Source organism: Thunnus thynnus, chromosome 22 (genome assembly GCF_963924715.1).
Source record: "Thunnus thynnus chromosome 22, fThuThy2.1, whole genome shotgun sequence".
Lineage (NCBI taxonomy): Eukaryota > Metazoa > Chordata > Actinopteri > Scombriformes > Scombridae > Thunnus > Thunnus thynnus.
This window is the reverse complement of record NC_089538.1, coordinates 5,682,889-5,701,434: the sequence shown is the minus strand read 5'-3', so window position 1 is coordinate 5,701,434 and position 18,546 is coordinate 5,682,889. Positions and strand designations below refer to the sequence as shown.

Sequence of the window (18,546 nt, the reverse complement as noted above, 5' to 3'; positions counted from 1 at the left end):
ATATTCATAGATTCTGGAAACATTTAACCTTTTTTGTGGAAAAATCATCAGACACAAATTCTCATTCAAAGTAGAGTGTTTTATATACATCTTAAACAGCTCTGGATGGATCATTCAAATATAAAAGTGAAAAAATAAATAAAAAGTAAATAAACAAAATAATAATAATAATAATAATAATAATAATAATAATCAGATACATTTGACTCCGCCCGGAAGTGTGTAATGAATGAGGTCATGCAGAAGGAGGAAACAGATCTCGACAGCTAAGATGGCGGAGGAGCAGCAGGAATCATCACAGGCAGAGGTGGAGGGTGAGAGAAACCGTTACAACACAAAAATATCCGACAAACAGCGCGGTCTTGTCTCTTGCAAAGGAAGCCTTTATCCACACGAGTGTACTCTCGGCGTGTCAGCCGCTGCCCTCTCCGTGATAGAGGTGGCCGACATGCAGCGACGAGACAGAGGCCACAGCTTGTTGGCTAACGTTAGCAAGCTACCGTCGCTACACAAAGAAAAAAAAACGCTTGTTTAGTTACTGACAAGGCAACCGCGAGTGACAGTCCCAGAGTTTTTCACTTAAGGAAATGTTGAAAGTATATGCTTAATATTAAAGACAGGACAGCCTCTTTTTGGTTGCTGTAACGACGTTATTCGTCGTGACGAGAAATTGTTTTGTTTTCGCACAGGTCGAGCTAGCACGGTTTAGCTGACATACGTTAGCCGGTGTTACGGGCAAACCTGTTTTCGTGTTAGCTGATGACTGTGGGCTCAATGCGTCTGCGGTTGATTGTAGTGACTTGTGGGTGATGTTGAAAACAACGAGAGAATGTACCTGTCTCCGTGAATGCTTTATTGTTGTCTTCATTTGATTAAAATTGTAATAACGTTACCCCTAATTCTCATACCTAAGTGTCATGGTTTCACCAACCTGAACACCTCAATTTTTTTTAATGTGAAGAAGACAAACAAATAGACAAAACAGACTGATTTATGCAATTTGATATAATTACTTTAATAAACTGTTAGGAGCACTAACCTGCTCTTCCTCTGGGGAAGCTGCATCATTTCTGTACAGATTGTTTGGCCACCTGGTAGGGGTGTAAGGATACAGTCATCTCATGATCCGGTGCGATAGATTATAGACGGATCACGGTTCAATACACTCACAATATATTTAATGAAGACAGATTGAAAAAAAAACTAAGATCTTAGAGTTCTTATTTATTTCTCCTTAGGCATGTCAGTTCACAAAAAACATTTTTTTTTCTTAAGGCCTTTACACACTGGGAACATGACGAATAAACAACATGAAAATGCAAAATACTTGACTGCAAATATTTTGAATCAAATCTTTTCCTTTTCACAGACATACATATTTGTGACAGAGACATTAATTTGCTAAAGACTTTGCAACAGCCCGTTATTCTAAAAAAATGATGGACGCAACATCATCCAATGATGAAGATCTCTTGACATCGTTCAGCATCTCTGACCACAGAAGCAGCTAAAAATAGTTTTCATGTTGGCTCCATGAGAAGAAATTGACATGTTGAATCGTTTGTATTAATTGATAAATTGATTATATTTCCCTGCCCACTGTAGCGAGTAAACCTGCCTGTAGTGAAACAGACAAACTGTGAGCCTGATCGATCAATGTAGATACAGTAAATAAGTTCAAAACACATATACAGCGGGAAATGTGTGTGGATGTTTGTGCAGATTACGCTTCATGATTTGTTGATGCCTTTATTCGCTGTGTGAAAACTCAGAAAAATCTTGAAAAAAATTGTTCTGAAAAAAAAATTCCGTCACTCTTTTACAGCGTAATATTTGCGCTCTGTGTGAAAGTACTCATGATAAAACAACATTTCAAAAAAACATTGACATGCAAATTTATTGCACAAAAAAAGCCCCCGGTGTGTAAAGGCCTTTACAGTTTTTTCCTTATTCTGTAAATTCCAGTGCAAAATGCAAAAATAAAATTTCAACTTTAAAAATGGTGCTTTTTTGAATAAGCAGGTCCCTACCCTCTTGAAACTAAAAAATAAGCCTGCCTAAACCACATTATCTTGAATGTATAAACAGTGTCGTCATTAAGGTTACATCCACACTAATACGTTTTCATTTTAAAACGCATAACTTTGGCTACGTTAACATCTAGCGTCCACACTGCTCTGGCATTTTCGAACCCCTAAAACTGAGACTTTTTTAAAAATGCTGCTGACCACGTTTTAGTTTGAAAACTCCAGGATCGTGTTTTTAGCCTGGACGGGCGGAAACTGAGACCTTTGAAAACGATGTAGCAGGCACCTGTGTTCACTTCCTGATTGGGACACCAGCCGTGACTACCAGTTGTTAATTCAACATGGATAACTAATTACAGGCATTGCTGACCTTGTTGTCTTGACAACTTAGCAACCAACCGCAGAGTAGACAATCTGCTTCCTGTTTACACCGGCATGTGCATGCCCATGTGAATGGTCATGTGATATGCGTTTTCAGGCGTGTTTGTATGGACGGAGATTATTTCTGGAACGGTGCTAAAATGCTCTTGTGGACGGAGATCATTTTCATTTTAAAACACTGTTTTGGATGTAATCTAAGATGAGGTGCAAATGTCTGAACTTTAGGTGAAAATCTGTTGCAAAACTACAAAACATCTGGGTTGGCCACACAACAAACCCACCAGGTGTTCCCATCAGTCATAAGTTAATGCAGTGGCAGTCTGAGCAGTTTTTTTTTTTTTACGCCAATGTCACAGTGGCAGTGCCAGCTCTGTGAAGAAATGCTGCTTCATTCACAAAAAGATGACCCAGAATAATTAAAGAGAAATGTAATATGTAACATGAGTCAAAATATCTCCAATTTGTGCTAAAGGTGCATAGATAGTCATAATTTAATACATATGTATTGTTTAGGTTGTACAAGCCAGATGCCTGTAACACCTGCATACATATAGTGTATAGACAACAAGAAGCTCCTGCAACAACTGTTTCCCCAGTAGCAACGCAGGTTATTTTTGTGTACAGTTACACTGCTAACTCTATTCAGCTGAAATCATTTCTCAGCTTTAATGGTGTCCTTATTTAATAGTGTCCTTTTCTGCTGTTTGCTACCACATTTGCATTATTGGAACTGCAGCACTGACCTTCCACTGCAGTGTCTCTACTCATCTGCTATATTAAAATGTGACAGCAATGTGCTGTTCCACTTTCATAATTTTAACCTTACCAATTTTATAAAAAACTTAAGATACCTCGTGCACAGCAGGGCCTCTCTCCTGGGTGCCAGCTGATGCAGGGCAGGTACAATAAATCAAAAAAGTATTCCAGCGCACACCAGGATTATTAGGATTGACACCATTTTATTAATGGGTTACATTAAAAAACAAAAGGAGCAAACTATGCATTTTGTATGTTGTTTCATCAGATTTGCTCTGTCTTACTTACCAATTTTATATTCTAATAGGCTTCATAAACACTGACCCTGATCTGTTAGAGATTTTGGAATTCATTTGCCACATATTTCATTAAACAATTCATATGGTGTAGGGCTGCAACTAATGTTTTTTTTCCTCCATTATTTATTAATCTGCTGATTATTTTCTCGTTTCATCAGTTGGTCTACAGAAAAATGTTAATCCCAGTTCCCCAGACTTCAAAGTGATGTCTTCACATGTCTTGTTAGAGCAACAGTCCAAAGCCCAAAGATATTCAATTTACTGTCATGTAAAGTCAAGAAGAAGCAGCAAAAAACTCACATTTGAGAACCTGATACCATAGAAATTTTTGCATTTTTGCTTGAAAAATGATCAATTATCAGAATAATTGCATATTAACTTGGACAAATCACTTCATCAACTAATCAATCCAGTTCTAATATGGGGTCATCCATTATTGGCCTTGTACAAGCTCAACCATCATGGTGGGTGGTCTCCACTTTAAATACCTACTCTTGAAGCCAAATGAATTTGTCCCCCTTGTCTTACAGGAGTGAACTGCCTCGCATATGACGAGGCCATAATTGCTCAACAGGACAGAATTCAGCAGGAGGTGAGAAGTCCTTTTTTATTGGCTAGAGTTACTTTCATTTTGACAGGCAACATAACCAAAGATGACTTGCCATAATTCTGCCTCTGAGTAACAAGATCCAGTCACTTTTATCACAGTTAAACATCCTGAGAGCCCAGCTGATGTGTGGACATTGATGCCTAAATGATTTGCCCTTATTTAACTGTTTTTTCATGACCTGCTGATCTTTGTTTTATGAAAATGCAGCAACCTTTTTAAGCTTCCCATCACAACATTACACCTTGACTTGTTAAAGTAACTATGAAATGTGTTTGCACAGCTATAATATAATATATAATAGTAGATTTAGCTGTTTTATAACCAACATAATATCCAAGAGTGCAGTAGATGTTCTGTATAATGACATGTATAAATACATTGGTCCTTTTTGTTGGTCAAAATTCGAACTCTTGTCAAGACCACAAGCACAGTCCACATGAGTTAAATATCTTACTATGCATGTTCTTACTTTGATTTTCTGTGTGTGGGTTTCTAGATAGCCAACAGTAACCCTTTAGTGTCGGACAGACAGGACCTGTCTGTGCTGCAGAGGGAGTACGCAGAGGAAGACACAGTTTATCAGCTCAAGATCAAGGTCAGTCAAACCACACCACCTGCTCTCAGGTTACTGCACCCACATCAGGGAGCATTTCCTCCGCAGTCCAGGGCGTCACAAAACAAAAACGTTTACATACTCAAACACAGTTTTAACTTCTGATTTTACAGTATGGTATCATTCTTTTTTTGTTTTTTTTTTTGTTGCAGGACCTACACAAAAAATACTCGTACATTCGTAAGACGCGACCAGATGGGAACTGTTTCTACAGAGCCTTTGGCTTCGCACATCTTGAGTCCCTGCTAGATGACAGCAAAGAACTACAGAAGTGAGTGCCATAGTGGTTGCTGTTTGGGTTGTGGTAGCTATCTGTCCTTAGATTCAGGTTCACACTCGTGTCATCTTGGACTATTAAAGTCTGTTTTAGCTCAGTGTTGTCTTGTCATGGCTGCACTGGGTGCTGATTTCATACATTTATTTGAATAGTTTTACACAAATCTGACACATGTGTAAATAGTACCTTGCTATACAATTGTGTATGTTCGTTATAATAAAAAGAAATAGTGTGCACTATGCTCCAGATCTACTCTTTAAATTGTGTTGTTGTGGATGTAATATTCAGAGTTACTACATACATGTTTTTCTGTCTCTTCAGGTTCAAAGCAGTTGCAGCTAAAAGCAAACTGGACCTGGTTAACGAAGGATTCACTGAGTTTACCATTGAAGACTTCCACAATACTGTGAGTTTCCTGCACAAGAAAAAATACATTATTTATTGCTAACTGACAAACCTAAATACAGACATTTTTCATAGTTGAAGTAGCAAATGGTATGAGATGATTATTTTGTTCATTGAAGTGAACAGAATTTATGACTTTTTTTAGTGTGAAGTAGCTTTCAAAAATGCTGTTGGTAGTATGTGCTGTTTTGATTAGAGTTTATTGTAATTTGTTTGTTGCTCTGCCAGCTTAAATGGTCATCTGTCAAAGTGTGCAGTGTATTTGGTCAGCTGGAGCAGACACACACAGGTTTTGCCCAGACGGACCATAACCTGGCCTGCTGGACTTGTACATATCAATCTAACGATGAAAATAATGTCTTTCCTCCTAGTTCATGGACCTGATCGAACTGTGTGAGAAACAGCCGAGCCTGCAGGAGCTGCTGAGCTCCTTCAATGACCAGAATGTGTCAGACTACGTGGTCGTCTACTTGCGGCTGCTCACCTCAGGCTATCTGCAGCGAGAGTATGGCTTCTTTCAGCACTTCATAGAGGGAGGACGCTCTGTCAAGGAGTTCTGTCAGCAAGTAGGTTTTTTATTTTCGCACTGATGAACTTAAAATGAACTTTAAGTTCCTGAGGAAAAAAATATCTGGGTCTCAACCATTTCCCTCTTGACACAGTCTGTGGAAAAGCTTTTTTAATAGAAAAGGAGGTCATCATCTTGGAAAGTGTCACTGAATTATAGAGGGGTGGCTTTTAAGGGCATATACATACATATTAGGTCAGTATGTCAAACAGCCCCTTTTACAGTAACTGTCCATTACTATTATTTACTTAATGAATACTCTAAAATAGTCTGCCTTTCTAATTCCTCTTATTGTAGTCATCAAGTAGTTTTAATTAGTTTTTTTTTTTCTATTTATGTCAAATACTAATACTTGTGCTAGAGTACGATATTCTAGTACTCATTCCATACCTGGCCAGTCATTTGACTGGTTGGGAACATGTGTTATAAGAATGAGTTTAAATCTCACCAGCTTCATCCAGTATGCCTTTAAGCAGCTGCTCCACTTAAGCTGATAGATGTTAAGTGGTTTAAGAGGAGTTGCACAGGTTCTACTATAAAAACACAGAACATGCTTGTTTTCTAATGCATATGTAGAACATTGTTTAAAAAAAAAGAGTGCACAGTCAACTAGACAAAGGTAGAAAAGTACATGATCACAGTGTCTAACCATTAATGTTTAACAGTGAAAACAGACTCACACTTAATGCTCTTTTTGTTCTTTTTTTCCAAAGGAGGTAGAGCCAATGTCTAAAGAAAGTGACCACATTCACATCATCGCCTTAGCCCAGGCCCTGAACGTATCCATCCTTGTGGAGTACATGGATAGAGGAGAAGGAGGAACAGTCAATCACCACGTCTTCCCCGAAGGCGGCGACCCACGCATCTTCCTCCTGTATAGACCTGGCCATTACGACATCTTGTACAAATAACACTCCTGGCCACAGCCCACCTCATCCTCCTCCTGCTGTACGCTACAGCAGCAGGTTTAAAAAATATCTTCAGCAGCCACGTTGATGAAGCATACATCTGTGTATGAAATTACACTCATGTATTTGAAAAAATGAAAATAAAAGATAAAATCACAGTACATGCCTCCCCTACCCCTCTTGCCCCTAAACTCCCAAATTTTCCCTGTCATCACAAAATGGTTAATTAAAAAATCTTTGGAAAAAATAGAAGTGACTCCAGGCATTTAGAGTTGTACAGGTTTTTTTTTTCTTTTGTGGTTGTAAATGTTATCTACTTGCTTTATGTTGGATTCTTTTCCTTTGTTACACTGCGTTTCATTGAGTTTTATTAAAGGGATTTACATCTTATTTCTTGTCATGTTTTTAGTCAGGTTGCATTAAGGGCTGCAACTGATTATTTTCATTATTGAACAATCTCTTTTTGATTAATTGTTAAATCACAATTTCCCTGAGTGCAAGTTGACATCCTGAAATGGTCCAAAAATCTAGAGAGAAAGAAATGATGATTGCACTTACAGTGATATAAAACAAAAGCAACACATCCTCACATTTGAGAAGCAATGAGCTAAAATGACCTTTTATTCAATTGGTAATTATTTTTCTGTCAATTGAGTAATGGATTAATTGTTCTGAGACACAGATCTGTGATACACAACGATCGTAATCCCAAATCATGCAGGTCCTTTATATTGTATCTGCTTGTGTAGCAGCCTTTTAATATGCAAACTAATGTAAAGACAATGAACGCAAGGCTTGAAATGAACACTGCACACCATGAAAATATTGTTATAGAGTTATATTTAATAGATGTATGAGTTACACTACCATGTAAATCCACTTAATTATTATCAAACTGATCATTTGGCACCATTTGGACCTTGTACCTCACGTGCAGTCGAGCTGCTGCATAGTCTAACCAAAGATCATCTAGAAAAGCAGACCATATCTCGGTAACGTTTTCATTGACGATAATAGGCCGATTGGTATAAGGAAATATGGGCAGAGTGAGAGCTCTCTACTCAGACAAGCGTGAGGACAAGCAAAGTCATTGAGTGGAAATGTCTCCGTTTTCAAAGTCGTTGACGATGACAAGCAGGAGAATATTTGCAGCATGTGTACGGCATCACTCTTCTCTGACAAGTACGTGTAGAGCTGGAAATATTGTTTTGACTGAAATGTTTTTGTATCGGTGCTGTAACTGCAACACACTTGGTGCTAATGTAGCCTACAAGCTAACTATCTACTCACAGTAGCTAGCTGCCATATGTTAGCCTCGTCCCGAACCAGGATGCTGTAGGTCAGGTATGGTTGAATAGACTTCAGTACTTCTAGTACTAATTCAGATTCTAATTAAGTTGATCTGAGTCTGAATGTGACTATTAGAAGTAGCACTTAATTCAAGATTCAAGAACTTCATGTCATTGTGAAAGCATAACGAAACTGCAATTGCGTCAATGGTGTATTTGTATTTAAGACTTCACAGTTTTACAAAGAATAAGACAAGAATGAGATAAGAAATATAAAATATCAATGAAAGAAAGTACAGAATCTAAGCAATATATAATAAAATATAAGCAATATAAAGTATAAATACAGTTTACGATAAATACAACAAAATACAACTAACGAGGGTGTAAAGCATCAGCAGCAAAAGTGCAGTAAAGGTGCGGTGGAGTGATGGTGTATTGGGGTGTTGAATGACTTGTGTGGTTGGTATAGAAATACTGCACAGTAAGTAAATATTGCACGTGCCCCAATGATGGCAGCATATCAGTCTTATTAGACTGAGGAGGTGTCTGAGTTCAATAGTGCTACAGCTTATGGAAAGAAGCTGTTTTTCACTTTATTTGTGTGTGTGCAGATTGATCTGTAGCGGCTGCTTGATAGTAGGAGCTTAAACAGATGTTGTCCAAGCAATGTTAACTGCAAGTCTGTGTGCAGGTATTCAAGATTCAAGAACTTTTCTGCACCCTTAACTCTTTTGGATACGTGTCACCACCAAGCAGCACTTTTATTTCTACAAATGTATTTTGCTTAAAAGCTAAAGTTCTAAGAGCTTTCATAATCATCTGACAAACTTGAAATTGCATTTAAATAGGTGCAGGCAGGTAGATTTTCTTAAAGCTGAATTCAGTATTGTAGCTGTTAAAGGATATAAAGGAAAGTCAGTTTACTTATAAACGAGAACACATTGAATTGCCAGATTTTTTTTAATGCAGTTTGGCATTAAGTCATATACAACAGAACCTTGCAGGCCTCAAGGTTAATTGTTATGTTTCACTGGTAATGTTGCCTATGTTTTATCATCCTCACCTTGGAAAGCACTTTGCGCTTATTGCTTGACAAGTCCTCTATAAATAAAATTGTTATTTTTATATTATTTGATAATCCTGTCCATCTGCGTTTCTGTCTAGCTGAACTTATTGAAAACATGGATAAGAAAGCAACCTGGGACCGCTTCTACACTGAGAGCAGCAGCAAGACAAGCACCTTCAAGAACTTTGAGTGGTTCTTTGGCTTTGATTCTGTCCGAGACTTTATTATGCCCCTTTTACAGGCCAAGTCCCATCCAGATGCTCTACTCCAAGTCCTGGACATGGGCTGTGGCACTTCTGCTATGGGGCCCTGTATTTACAGACACTCTTCTCTCCCTGTCCGGGTCACATGTGCTGACATTTCCCCCATAGCTGTGCGACTCATGCAGGAACACGTCCGAGCCAAAGCCATCCACCCTCACAATTGTTCTTCACAGCTGGAGTTTGTAGAGCTGGACTGCACACAGCTGCACAAGCACTATGGTTCTAGCAGCTTGGACCTTATAGTTGACAAGGGCACCACAGATGCCTTGTTGAGGTCTAAGGAAGGGAAAGGGAAGGCCGGCCTGGTGCTGAAGCAGTGTTTAAAGGTGTTGCGGAGCTCAGGGTCCCTGCTCCAGTTCTCTGATGAGGACCCTGACTCCAGGCTGCTGTGGCTGGAGACTGAGGCACAGGAGCGGGGCGTGATGGCAGCAGACGTAGGGGTGCAGGAAGTTGGGGAATTAAGAGGAGTGTGTTACTACTGCTACCAAGTGACTCCTCACCCTGTTGTACAGCAGTAACTCTCTGCCTCTGGACCATCACAATGTTAAGTGTGAAGTAAATCATGATTGTAAAAATGGATGTTTTGTTTTCTTCTCAATCAAACAGCATTGCCATTTTATTCTTTGAGCTGAACTTGGAGCACATTACTTGTTAACCACTGCCATCTAGTGGCCAGCAGGTGGTATTTTTTGAACACTTCAAAATGCTGCAAATACAGACTCGACAAGCCAATACAGGAACATCACGAGTTGTACACAACAATAGGGGATCAGGAGGCACTAAAAACAGATGTACATGTTTCAACATGTGATTTTCTAAAGCCATACTTGTCAATAATAAACTGTCATACTTATTTGCCTTATTTGTAATTTTATTTATTTAAATCTTATTAAATCAATTCATTTGACCATGTCTTGAACCAAAATAATGAATTAGCTAGCAAGCGTTGGTAGAACACAAACACATAGCTGAATAATTAAAGGCAAGTAATGTATGTCGCTTTAACGTTTCTGCTAGATATTGACATGCCCATCAAGATACAACATTTAATTTTTTTAATTTGAATTTTTATTTCAGTGGATGTAATCAGGGATTTTGCTGCTATGTCAAGACTGATTTTTTTCTTTGATCAATTGGTTACCCTCAAGTCTCCTCTCCTTTCAGTTGATTAAATACCAGAAACCCTCACACAGCAGAAAGAATGATACCTTAGTCTCCAAATGGTGGGGGGTGTTGTGTGGTATAGCTGCAGTAAATTCATTAATATTTTAAATCTCCATCTGTCTTAAGCTGCACATCGTATGAATGAGCTCTTAAACACATATTCACAGTTTATACATAGAAATCATTTAATGTGAGTTTGAGTGTAAATTCTTTGTAGGCTCGACTTTCGCCTGCTTTCAGAATGTTTGCAAGCTCAGTAGCCTTCAGCATTTTGTCAGAATAATTCACTACGTACAGATCACATCATGCTTTTACAATGCTTTTAATGGTATTATGAAAAGGGAACAAGAAAAGGTCTGATTTAACATACACCATTTGAGTGTGTGTGTTTCCTTATATTATTTCTCCTGACAAAGTGACACTCGATCTATTTAATATCACACATGCACACACGAATGAAAGAATATCAAGCCTGAAGCAGCGTACCAAGTGAAGCTGACTGAGTAATACAGTATAATACAGTGCAAAGAATCATACAGGATTCACCGTCATCGTGCACTACAAAACAGCTTATTCTAAAACAAGCTGAAGAAGGTCACAGGCTCCTCTCCATCCTCTTCCTCCAGCTGGGAGCCCTTACAGAAAGGTGGAGGGATGAGCTGTTGAGGGTCCACTAGTCCAATGACATTGTTGAAGAAGCTGAAGGTGAAAAAAAAAACAAAACAAACACAAATGATGAAACCATTTGGACAAAAACACTTGTCGAGGCTTATCCCCTTTACTGCGACCAGGAACACAGAGGCTCTACTAATGCTGAATTTCCAGTGTTTTCTAAAATACTGTCAGTATGAGAGGTTGAGAGAGTCTGATATGATTAGTGTATTCTAACCAAGTCTAAGTCTTGAAAAAAGCATTTTTTCCTGTTTGGTATAAGTATGTCCTACCATTGAGTGTTTTATGTGTATATACTTCAGATCATACCTAATAACCTTGTTGAATATGGAGAAGTTTCCTCATTCCTAGCAAAAGTTATAGGGGGACACACATTCTTGAGGGCCAAATCATTGTCTGCCAGTATATGTATCCCTTTCCAACAATCCACACATTTTGTCCAGGTGTCCACGTCCAGGACACGTGATTCCTTTGTCATTGATAATGGGGCAATAATAATAAGTAAGGCTGTAAGTCAATAAATGTATTGTCAGCATTTCAGCTGGCTAATTTGATTTGACTATTAACTAAATCACTGTAAGAGGATGGAAACTTCTCCACATTCGCCATGTTATTAGGTATGAAACAGTTGATGGTAGGGCAGAGACTGTGCATTGTAGAGGGAGTTACATATTTTGGTAGACTGCACATTCAGCCTGGTAGAACAAGTACTTTAATGGCTCTGTGTTATGACAAGCATTATATAAATGCAATACATTGTTATCATGATGATTATTATTACTTACCCTTTAAAGAGGGGGGATTCAGAATATTTACAGCAAATTCAATCATTTGCAATGGAAAAGTGGATTACAGGAACAAAATATTGTTTACAATGCTGCATTTAGTTTAATGTACACTTCAAGTCAAGTAGATTTAACTGAGGTGAGCAATGTGTTAAAATGATTACAGTGATCTTGATTGATTATAGTATCTACTGTCACATGTATATGAATATACTTACATTTTAATTACAAAACATTGAAATAAAGCATGTTTGGATCTAGCTTTCAAACAGTTATACAGGAAGTAACGTACTACGTGGTACATTATAACATTGTCCAATTATAGGAGGATAAAGATGTGATTGCCTTGTTTTTTAGTAGACATTCTCAATCCAGTGCAATGAATGATACGAAGTTCAATAACACATACAGAAGAATAAACTACAATACTAAAACGATGAATTGAACAATCCACATGTTGCTATTTTTCATTTACTTAAGTGAAATCGAAATGTAGTAATGAGCCACCTTGGCTGAATGCATGCGCGCTCTCGCGGTCAGGGGCACACCTGTCAGATGCTAAGTACCTGCAGGACACTAGTGTTGTCTGTCAAAGCTTGTATTTTCCATGCTGGTATGTGAACCTGACTTTATATTTACTGCTGTGATATCAAGAGTGTTAAAGCTCCAGTTGAAGCAGCATATTTCTGCATTGATAACATTATAGAAAATAGAAAATATGAGTAGTATGTAGTATGTTTAAGAGGACTACTGAATATGCACTTAGGTAAACAAGATATATGGTGTTGTGCTGTTATTCAGTTCACAATTTAATGTCAAAGAGAAACACACAATTTCATGGTTAGAAGGTTTAATAATCATAATTCATAGTTAAAAAGCTAAAAATAATTCATGACTGGTGTTAAAAGGGATTAAATATTCCATACAAGGAAATGCTGTACAGTTAAAAATAATTCATGGGTTTAATCACTACTGTGTTCCAGTAGCATTTTGAGAATTTTGATGTGATATTCATTATGGCCATAGAGGATTGGAATTTCATGACTCAATATAGTAAAAGCCTTGTTTTTACACAGGCTAGGTTTTGAGATTCCCTGGTTGGACCAAGATCACTTTTTGCCCCAAGGAGGAGACCACCGAGCACAACAAATGAACAAAGTTGAACTTAAATGAATGGACTAAAGGAATCCTGAACTCTGTTACACTTCAGAGATATTTTCTTCCATTGCAAGTGAAATGTGTTAAGTAAACAGTTTCATGGGATTTAGGTTATGTGTTCAAACTGTGAAGCACTGTTCACAGTTCATTGTTACACTCAATGCTTTAATTATGGTATCCATTGGTTAATTAACACTAGAATGTCGGTTTAGAGAGGAAACTTATTTTTTTTGTTTTCTACAGAAGTCTTTAATATATTTGAAGTTGAAGGTACCCTCTGGCTCCAGTTGCTTACTGTGTCTGTCATTCTGTCTTTCAACTCCTACGGATTTAGATACTGGTCCTGAATATATTTGAGTACTCTGTGAACACTAGATGGATTAGATAGATTTTTTGTTGTGTATGCACTAACCTGGTCACCACCCATCCACTTTTGTTGGTATGAAACAGAGTGCTGACAGGAATACATCCAAACTCAGTGACAGTGCTCATGTACTTGGCTGCTGAAAACAGAAGTGGATCACGAGGAAGTTGAAGCAGCACAACCAGACAAGCAGGTTCATGAGCATAAAAACAAGGGCAGCGATTAGATTGATGAATCAGGGAAAGTCATGTGCTACCATACACCACATGACTTTGTGCAGTTTTTCTGTCTTAATATCTCCTAGTCTAGTTTCCTCTTACCTGTTCCATTCTTCATCTGGAGATCCCCCGCCCAGGTGTTGACCAGGATACCCTGCCCTGGGCCAGAGGAGCTGCCCAATACAACCTGGCCAAGCAGGGAAGCATCCTGTGGTATCGCCAGTGGGTGGAAGTCTACACTCAGTGGCTTCTTGTGACACGTGTGTCTCCTGTAGTTGATCTTATACATAACACCCTGCAGGACACAATGGCATTATACAATTCAATTAATTTATGTTGTATATGACATTTCTTAATGCAGATATCATTGCTTTGTTTTCATTACCAGATTGAAGAGTAGCAGTGCATCAAAACGGAAGGTCTGATTTTTATAAGATCCAAACTCTCTGATGCGGAAGCGCTTTCCCAGTGCATCATAGCTGTACTTGGCGTAGGCTGTCAGCTTCTCACTTTGAGTAGACTTTAAGAGGGACAACATTTTTTTACTGACAATCATTTTTTGAGTTTTGTGACCATATTAGTCCAAATTAGACTATTTTGAACAACAATAATTGAGTAAATTATCAATGGTGAATGAAACCTTTCAAATGTAATCAGTCAGAGAATTCAGTTTACACAGTAGCATAATTACTTATTTAAAACGTTTAAGACATACCACAGAAAGGCTACCAGTCAGCAGTGGTGGGGATCCTGTCAAAATGTTAAAAAGTGGGATTAATCTAAATAAAGTTATATCACATCTGTGCTAAACTGGTAAATTAGTCACTATATACTCCTCATACTGCTGAAACAAAAACAGATCAGCACCATCAGTATTCATACTGTAGCAAGTGAACTGCTGGGATTGGAGGCATCCTGCTGAAAAAACTTGAACATCTGTGTTGTACTTACTGCATGGTTGTGGTCTCTGAGCGAGGCAGCCCACTGACAGGCACACAAACAGAACAAGGACTTTCATGCTTTCTGATGGCGGATACACTTTCTTCTGCACAGAGAAACAAACATTCTTCTGCTTATGAGTGCTCACTTCCTTAAAAATAAGCTGGTGAGGCTCCCAGTCTGCATCCGCTGCCAGGTTTTCTTTGATTCGTCCTTTTATCTCTACCAGATTTTTTTTTACACAGGTCAGTAGTTTCCTCTCATTTTCTTCCCGTTCAGTTCAAATAATGTTTAATAATGTAATTGTCATGTACAAGTTACCCTAGCTACCTTGTGAGGCTTTAATGCTTTTTACATTACTTCATTCTTTCAAAGGTACACTACAGTAATAGAAAATTGGTGTCCAAAAACCTACACAATGAAAAAACATCATTAAATTGTTTGCTGATCAAAGCCAGCATGATAGACTGGTCATTTGTTATGCTACCATTGTTTGAATCTAAATAACAATAGGTGATTTACTTAATTACATATGGAGGGAGGAGAATATGAAGTGAACAGCACCAAAAGGAAAGAAAAAAGAACAGATTTATATGTTGTGCAATCGTGTTGTTGGACATAAAGGATGAGGAAATAAAATGAAGATTTTTGTGATGATGATTGTGGGGATATAGTGCAGAAGCTGCCCTTCTTCACTTCTTTCACTTAGTCTCGTGACCAGAGATCAACCCCATATCCATAAAATATGACTTGTTGCTCAGGACTCCTCTTGCTGTGTCTGTCCTTTTGTTTAAAGGTTTGCTGCACCAAAATCTTTGTACAGTATCACATAAGAAAATCATTATTCATCGAAAAGATTATTTTTTAACCAGGTTTTGTATGATTAAAAATCGACTTTTGTTTGTTCGAAAAATCATTAAATGATAATGCCATATTAACTAATGTGTCTTTTGTTGATAGACAGTTCGCAATCAATATTATGAAAGGTTTAATATCTGTGAACTCTCAAATTCCTTGGGGGTGCTTGTGTGCACAGCAGCACAATGATAATTTGAGCTCCTCTTCTATGAAATGAAATAAAGGGGTTTTGTAGTTTCATTATTATTTTGCATTTGAGCTAATATAACCTGAAAAAAAGTCACCCAACATTCATTTATTTAAAACTGCATTGACTTTATTTTCAGTAGAGCAACCTGAAAAAACAACCTTGACATATTATCACTTTATAAAGGTGAAAGCAAAGAATTATCTATCAACACATGTAGCAGAGAGCGAGTAACAACTGGAGGCCACAAAAATGAACCAATGCACTTTAAGATGCTAAAAGACGCTCTGTAGAGCTGAAGGAAACTGCAGAGAACTGCAGAATCGAGTGATAATCCTTGAGTTCATCATTCTGAGCGATCTCTTCCACATTACACATAGTCATTTAAACCATTGCCAATATAAAAATATTCATCAGTGCTGCTATAGGTTTAAGTAAGACATATTACAGTATGTGTCTATGTAAAATTCTGCTGAATTTCAACCCAAGATGCTTTAAGTTACATGTTTGTAGCAGGAGCAAGTGAGATGTATGCTAAATACCAAAGCTGTGATTTAGTAGCACCACTCAAAAATCTCAAATTAGAGACAGTTAAAGAAAGTCCTCAATGCTTGTTACGGAACAAGTGGAAGAAGTCTACTGGCTCCTCATCAGCCTTCATCTCTGTGTCCAGGCAGAAGTCTGGAGGGTTGAGCTGACCGGGGTCCGAAATCCCAATGACGTTGTTGAAGAAGCTATTGAGCAGAAAGACAGTGATATAACAATGACTTGGCCACATGCAATTATTTTAGATTTTCTGGTTTCTTGGAACTTTTTTGTAGCGCAACAACATGTGCACAAATTTGATGGTTGAATGGTTTGTAAAGCTAAATTATGAAATATATACTGTACTGTTCTGTCTTAATGAGAGCTTACCTTGTCATCATCCATCCAAACTGGACGGTGTGGTACATAGTGCTGACAGGAATGCATCCAAATTCAGTGACTGTGCTCATGTACTTTCCTGGAGGGTCAAAGGTGAAAGTGAACATGTTCATAAAGTGGGGTGGAGACAGATAAGATACTCTTTATCTACTCTACCATTACATGGTCTCTCACCTGTTTCGCCGTGCAGATCTCCTGTCCACGTGTTGACCAGGAGTCCTTGTCCGGGTCCAGACGAGCTGCCCAGAATAGCCTGGCCCAATAGAGATGCATCTTTTGGGATGGCCATAGGATGGAAGACTCCCTTCAGAGGCCTTTTGCTGCATGTGTGGTTATTCTCGAAAATGTCATACATGGTACCCTGATGGACAGAAAGTCATGGGATGAAGATAACTAGTGTTAATAGATTGATTAATTTTTGCATCGAACTTTTACACTTAAATATGATAATAACAATTCACAATTCGCACTGTGTATAGGCCAAATCCAAATTTTATATATTCAGGGTGTCTTTCAGCATGTAAACATATGCAAGACAACATAACTTGCAGAAAAAGTGCTTTTTAAATGCTTTTTTAAAAACACTGTACAATAACTGTAGAAAAAAGTGGAAATTAAATATTAAAATTACTTCAACATCTGTTGTCATGTTACATGCCTATCTAAGCATTTATATCTGTGCATTCATCTAACTACTTGCACCTGAATATACATTATATATTTTGTCCAACACAGTCAGATAAATGCAGTTATTGGGAATTTCATCCCCCACAAAAAGTATGGTTTTGTTGATGTGATAACAAAAGGACCACACCTCATACACATTGTTTGCTAGGTCCACATAAAATATGTAATCCTATCATTTTTGAGCAGGCAGATTTGGAGTCAAAGAAAAGAAAATTCTCATCCCCTCAGCTAAGTCAGCAAAGGCAACTGTAACTATTGCTCCATTATATCTGTTACTCCTGGTGTACATCTTAAATGTTGTCTCATTGTGAGGAGTGAGAAGCCTATGCTGGAAACAACCCTTGAAATCAAAGACAAAAAATCTGAATCAGAGTTCATATTTATACTCGTCTTTTCATTAAAATATTAGAAATTCTATATAAATTGAGTATAAACTTCTGTAGGAATAATTAATCTGAAGCAGATATCTGTGCATCTATAATTTGCTTGTACTTTCCAGCATTGGTTAGGAGGGACTGCACACTAAAATCAATATTAGGTATGCCCATGTCATTGCTTTGGTCACCTCTCTAAAGAGCAGAAGAACGTCTTGAGTAAATGACTTATTCTGGTAAGTCCCCAGTTCCCTGAGTCGTACTCGTTGTCCCAGTGCATCATACAGGTACTGCGCATAAGCCCACAGCTTTTCATTCTGTGTGGACTGGACAAAGATGATGTGAGTTAGCTTATATCTTCCCTTTACACATATTGTAATTGTGCTTAGTCATTATGCTCTGTTCCTGCTTTCATGCTCACACTCACCACAGTGAGGGCTCCACTCAGAAGAGGAGGACTTCCTGTGATATGGAAGAAGATATGTAAAATGATTACACTGTATTATTTCACAAAAGTACACATTTGGCAGAGTAAATTAGCTTTAAATAGCAAACCTGATCACTGTGCAAGGCAGCAAATGGAAAACATTGTTAATATAATTATCCTTGAGAATTGAGAAAGCATGAAATTAGGACAATAACAATTAAACTTCAAATGATTTTCCTCATATAGCTGTTATTTTACTTACTGCATGGATGAGGCTTCTGGGCCAGGCAGCCTGCCAGTAAGCACATTAAAACCACTAAGAGT

General features: G+C 38.0%; 3 protein-coding genes across 4 annotated transcripts; 2 read left to right on the top strand and 1 right to left on the bottom strand.

Annotated features, from left to right (window-relative positions):
• Positions 1–210: 210 nt before the first annotated feature.
• Positions 211–7,234, top strand: otub1b (OTU deubiquitinase, ubiquitin aldehyde binding 1b). Its single transcript, XM_067579635.1, has 7 exons — positions 211–314; positions 3,994–4,055; positions 4,570–4,668; positions 4,839–4,957; positions 5,285–5,369; positions 5,740–5,934; positions 6,650–7,234. The coding sequence occupies exons 1-7, from the start codon at positions 230–232 to the stop codon at positions 6,845–6,847; spliced, it is 843 nt and encodes a 280-aa protein (XP_067435736.1). The 5' UTR covers positions 211–229; the 3' UTR covers positions 6,848–7,234.
• A 631-nt stretch (positions 7,235–7,865) lies between these two features.
• cskmt (citrate synthase lysine methyltransferase) lies at positions 7,866–10,318 on the top strand. Its single transcript, XM_067579051.1, has 2 exons — positions 7,866–8,026; positions 9,301–10,318. Exons 1-2 carry the CDS (start codon positions 7,945–7,947, stop codon positions 9,981–9,983), a joined length of 765 nt encoding a protein of 254 aa, XP_067435152.1. The 5' UTR covers positions 7,866–7,944; the 3' UTR covers positions 9,984–10,318.
• Positions 10,319–10,932: 614 nt separating this feature from the next.
• epdl1 (ependymin-like 1) lies at positions 10,933–14,937 on the bottom strand. Of its 2 annotated transcripts, none has more exons than XM_067579054.1 (6): positions 14,778–14,937; positions 14,542–14,576; positions 14,212–14,346; positions 13,929–14,121; positions 13,657–13,744; positions 10,933–11,328 (listed from the first exon to the last, which is right to left on the bottom strand). In XM_067579054.1, the coding sequence occupies exons 1-6, from the start codon at positions 14,842–14,844 to the stop codon at positions 11,205–11,207; spliced, it is 642 nt and encodes a 213-aa protein (XP_067435155.1). In that variant the 5' UTR covers positions 14,845–14,937; the 3' UTR covers positions 10,933–11,204. The 2 variants fall into 2 exon arrangements, with proteins under 2 accessions (XP_067435155.1, XP_067435153.1); XM_067579052.1 differs by having other exon boundaries at positions 13,657–13,747; positions 14,778–14,936.
• Positions 14,938–18,546: the final 3,609 nt, after the last annotated feature.

Coding starts and splice junctions, on each gene's coding strand:
- otub1b (XM_067579635.1), top strand. CDS start 230: ATGAGGTCATGCAGAAGGAGGAAACAGATCTCGACAGCTAAGATGGCG. Junction 4,056..4,569: donor AGGACAGAATTCAGCAGGAG/GTGAGAAGTCCT, acceptor GTGGGTTTCTAG/ATAGCCAACAGTAACCCTTT. Junction 4,958..5,284: donor GACAGCAAAGAACTACAGAA/GTGAGTGCCATA, acceptor CTGTCTCTTCAG/GTTCAAAGCAGTTGCAGCTA.
- cskmt (XM_067579051.1), top strand. CDS start 7,945: ATGTCTCCGTTTTCAAAGTCGTTGACGATGACAAGCAGGAGAATATTT. Junction 8,027..9,300: donor GCATCACTCTTCTCTGACAA/GTACGTGTAGAG, acceptor GTTTCTGTCTAG/CTGAACTTATTGAAAACATG.
- epdl1 (XM_067579052.1), bottom strand. CDS start 14,844: ATGAAAGTCCTTGTTCTGTTTGTGTGCCTGTCAGTGGGCTGCCTCGCT. Junction 14,347..14,541: donor TGACTGGTAGCCTTTCTGTG/GTATGTCTTAAA, acceptor TCCCTCTTAAAG/TCTACTCAAAGTGAGAAGCT. Junction 13,748..13,928: donor CCAGATGAAGAATGGAACAG/GTAAGAGGAAAC, acceptor TTCTGTTTTCAG/CAGCCAAGTACATGAGCACT.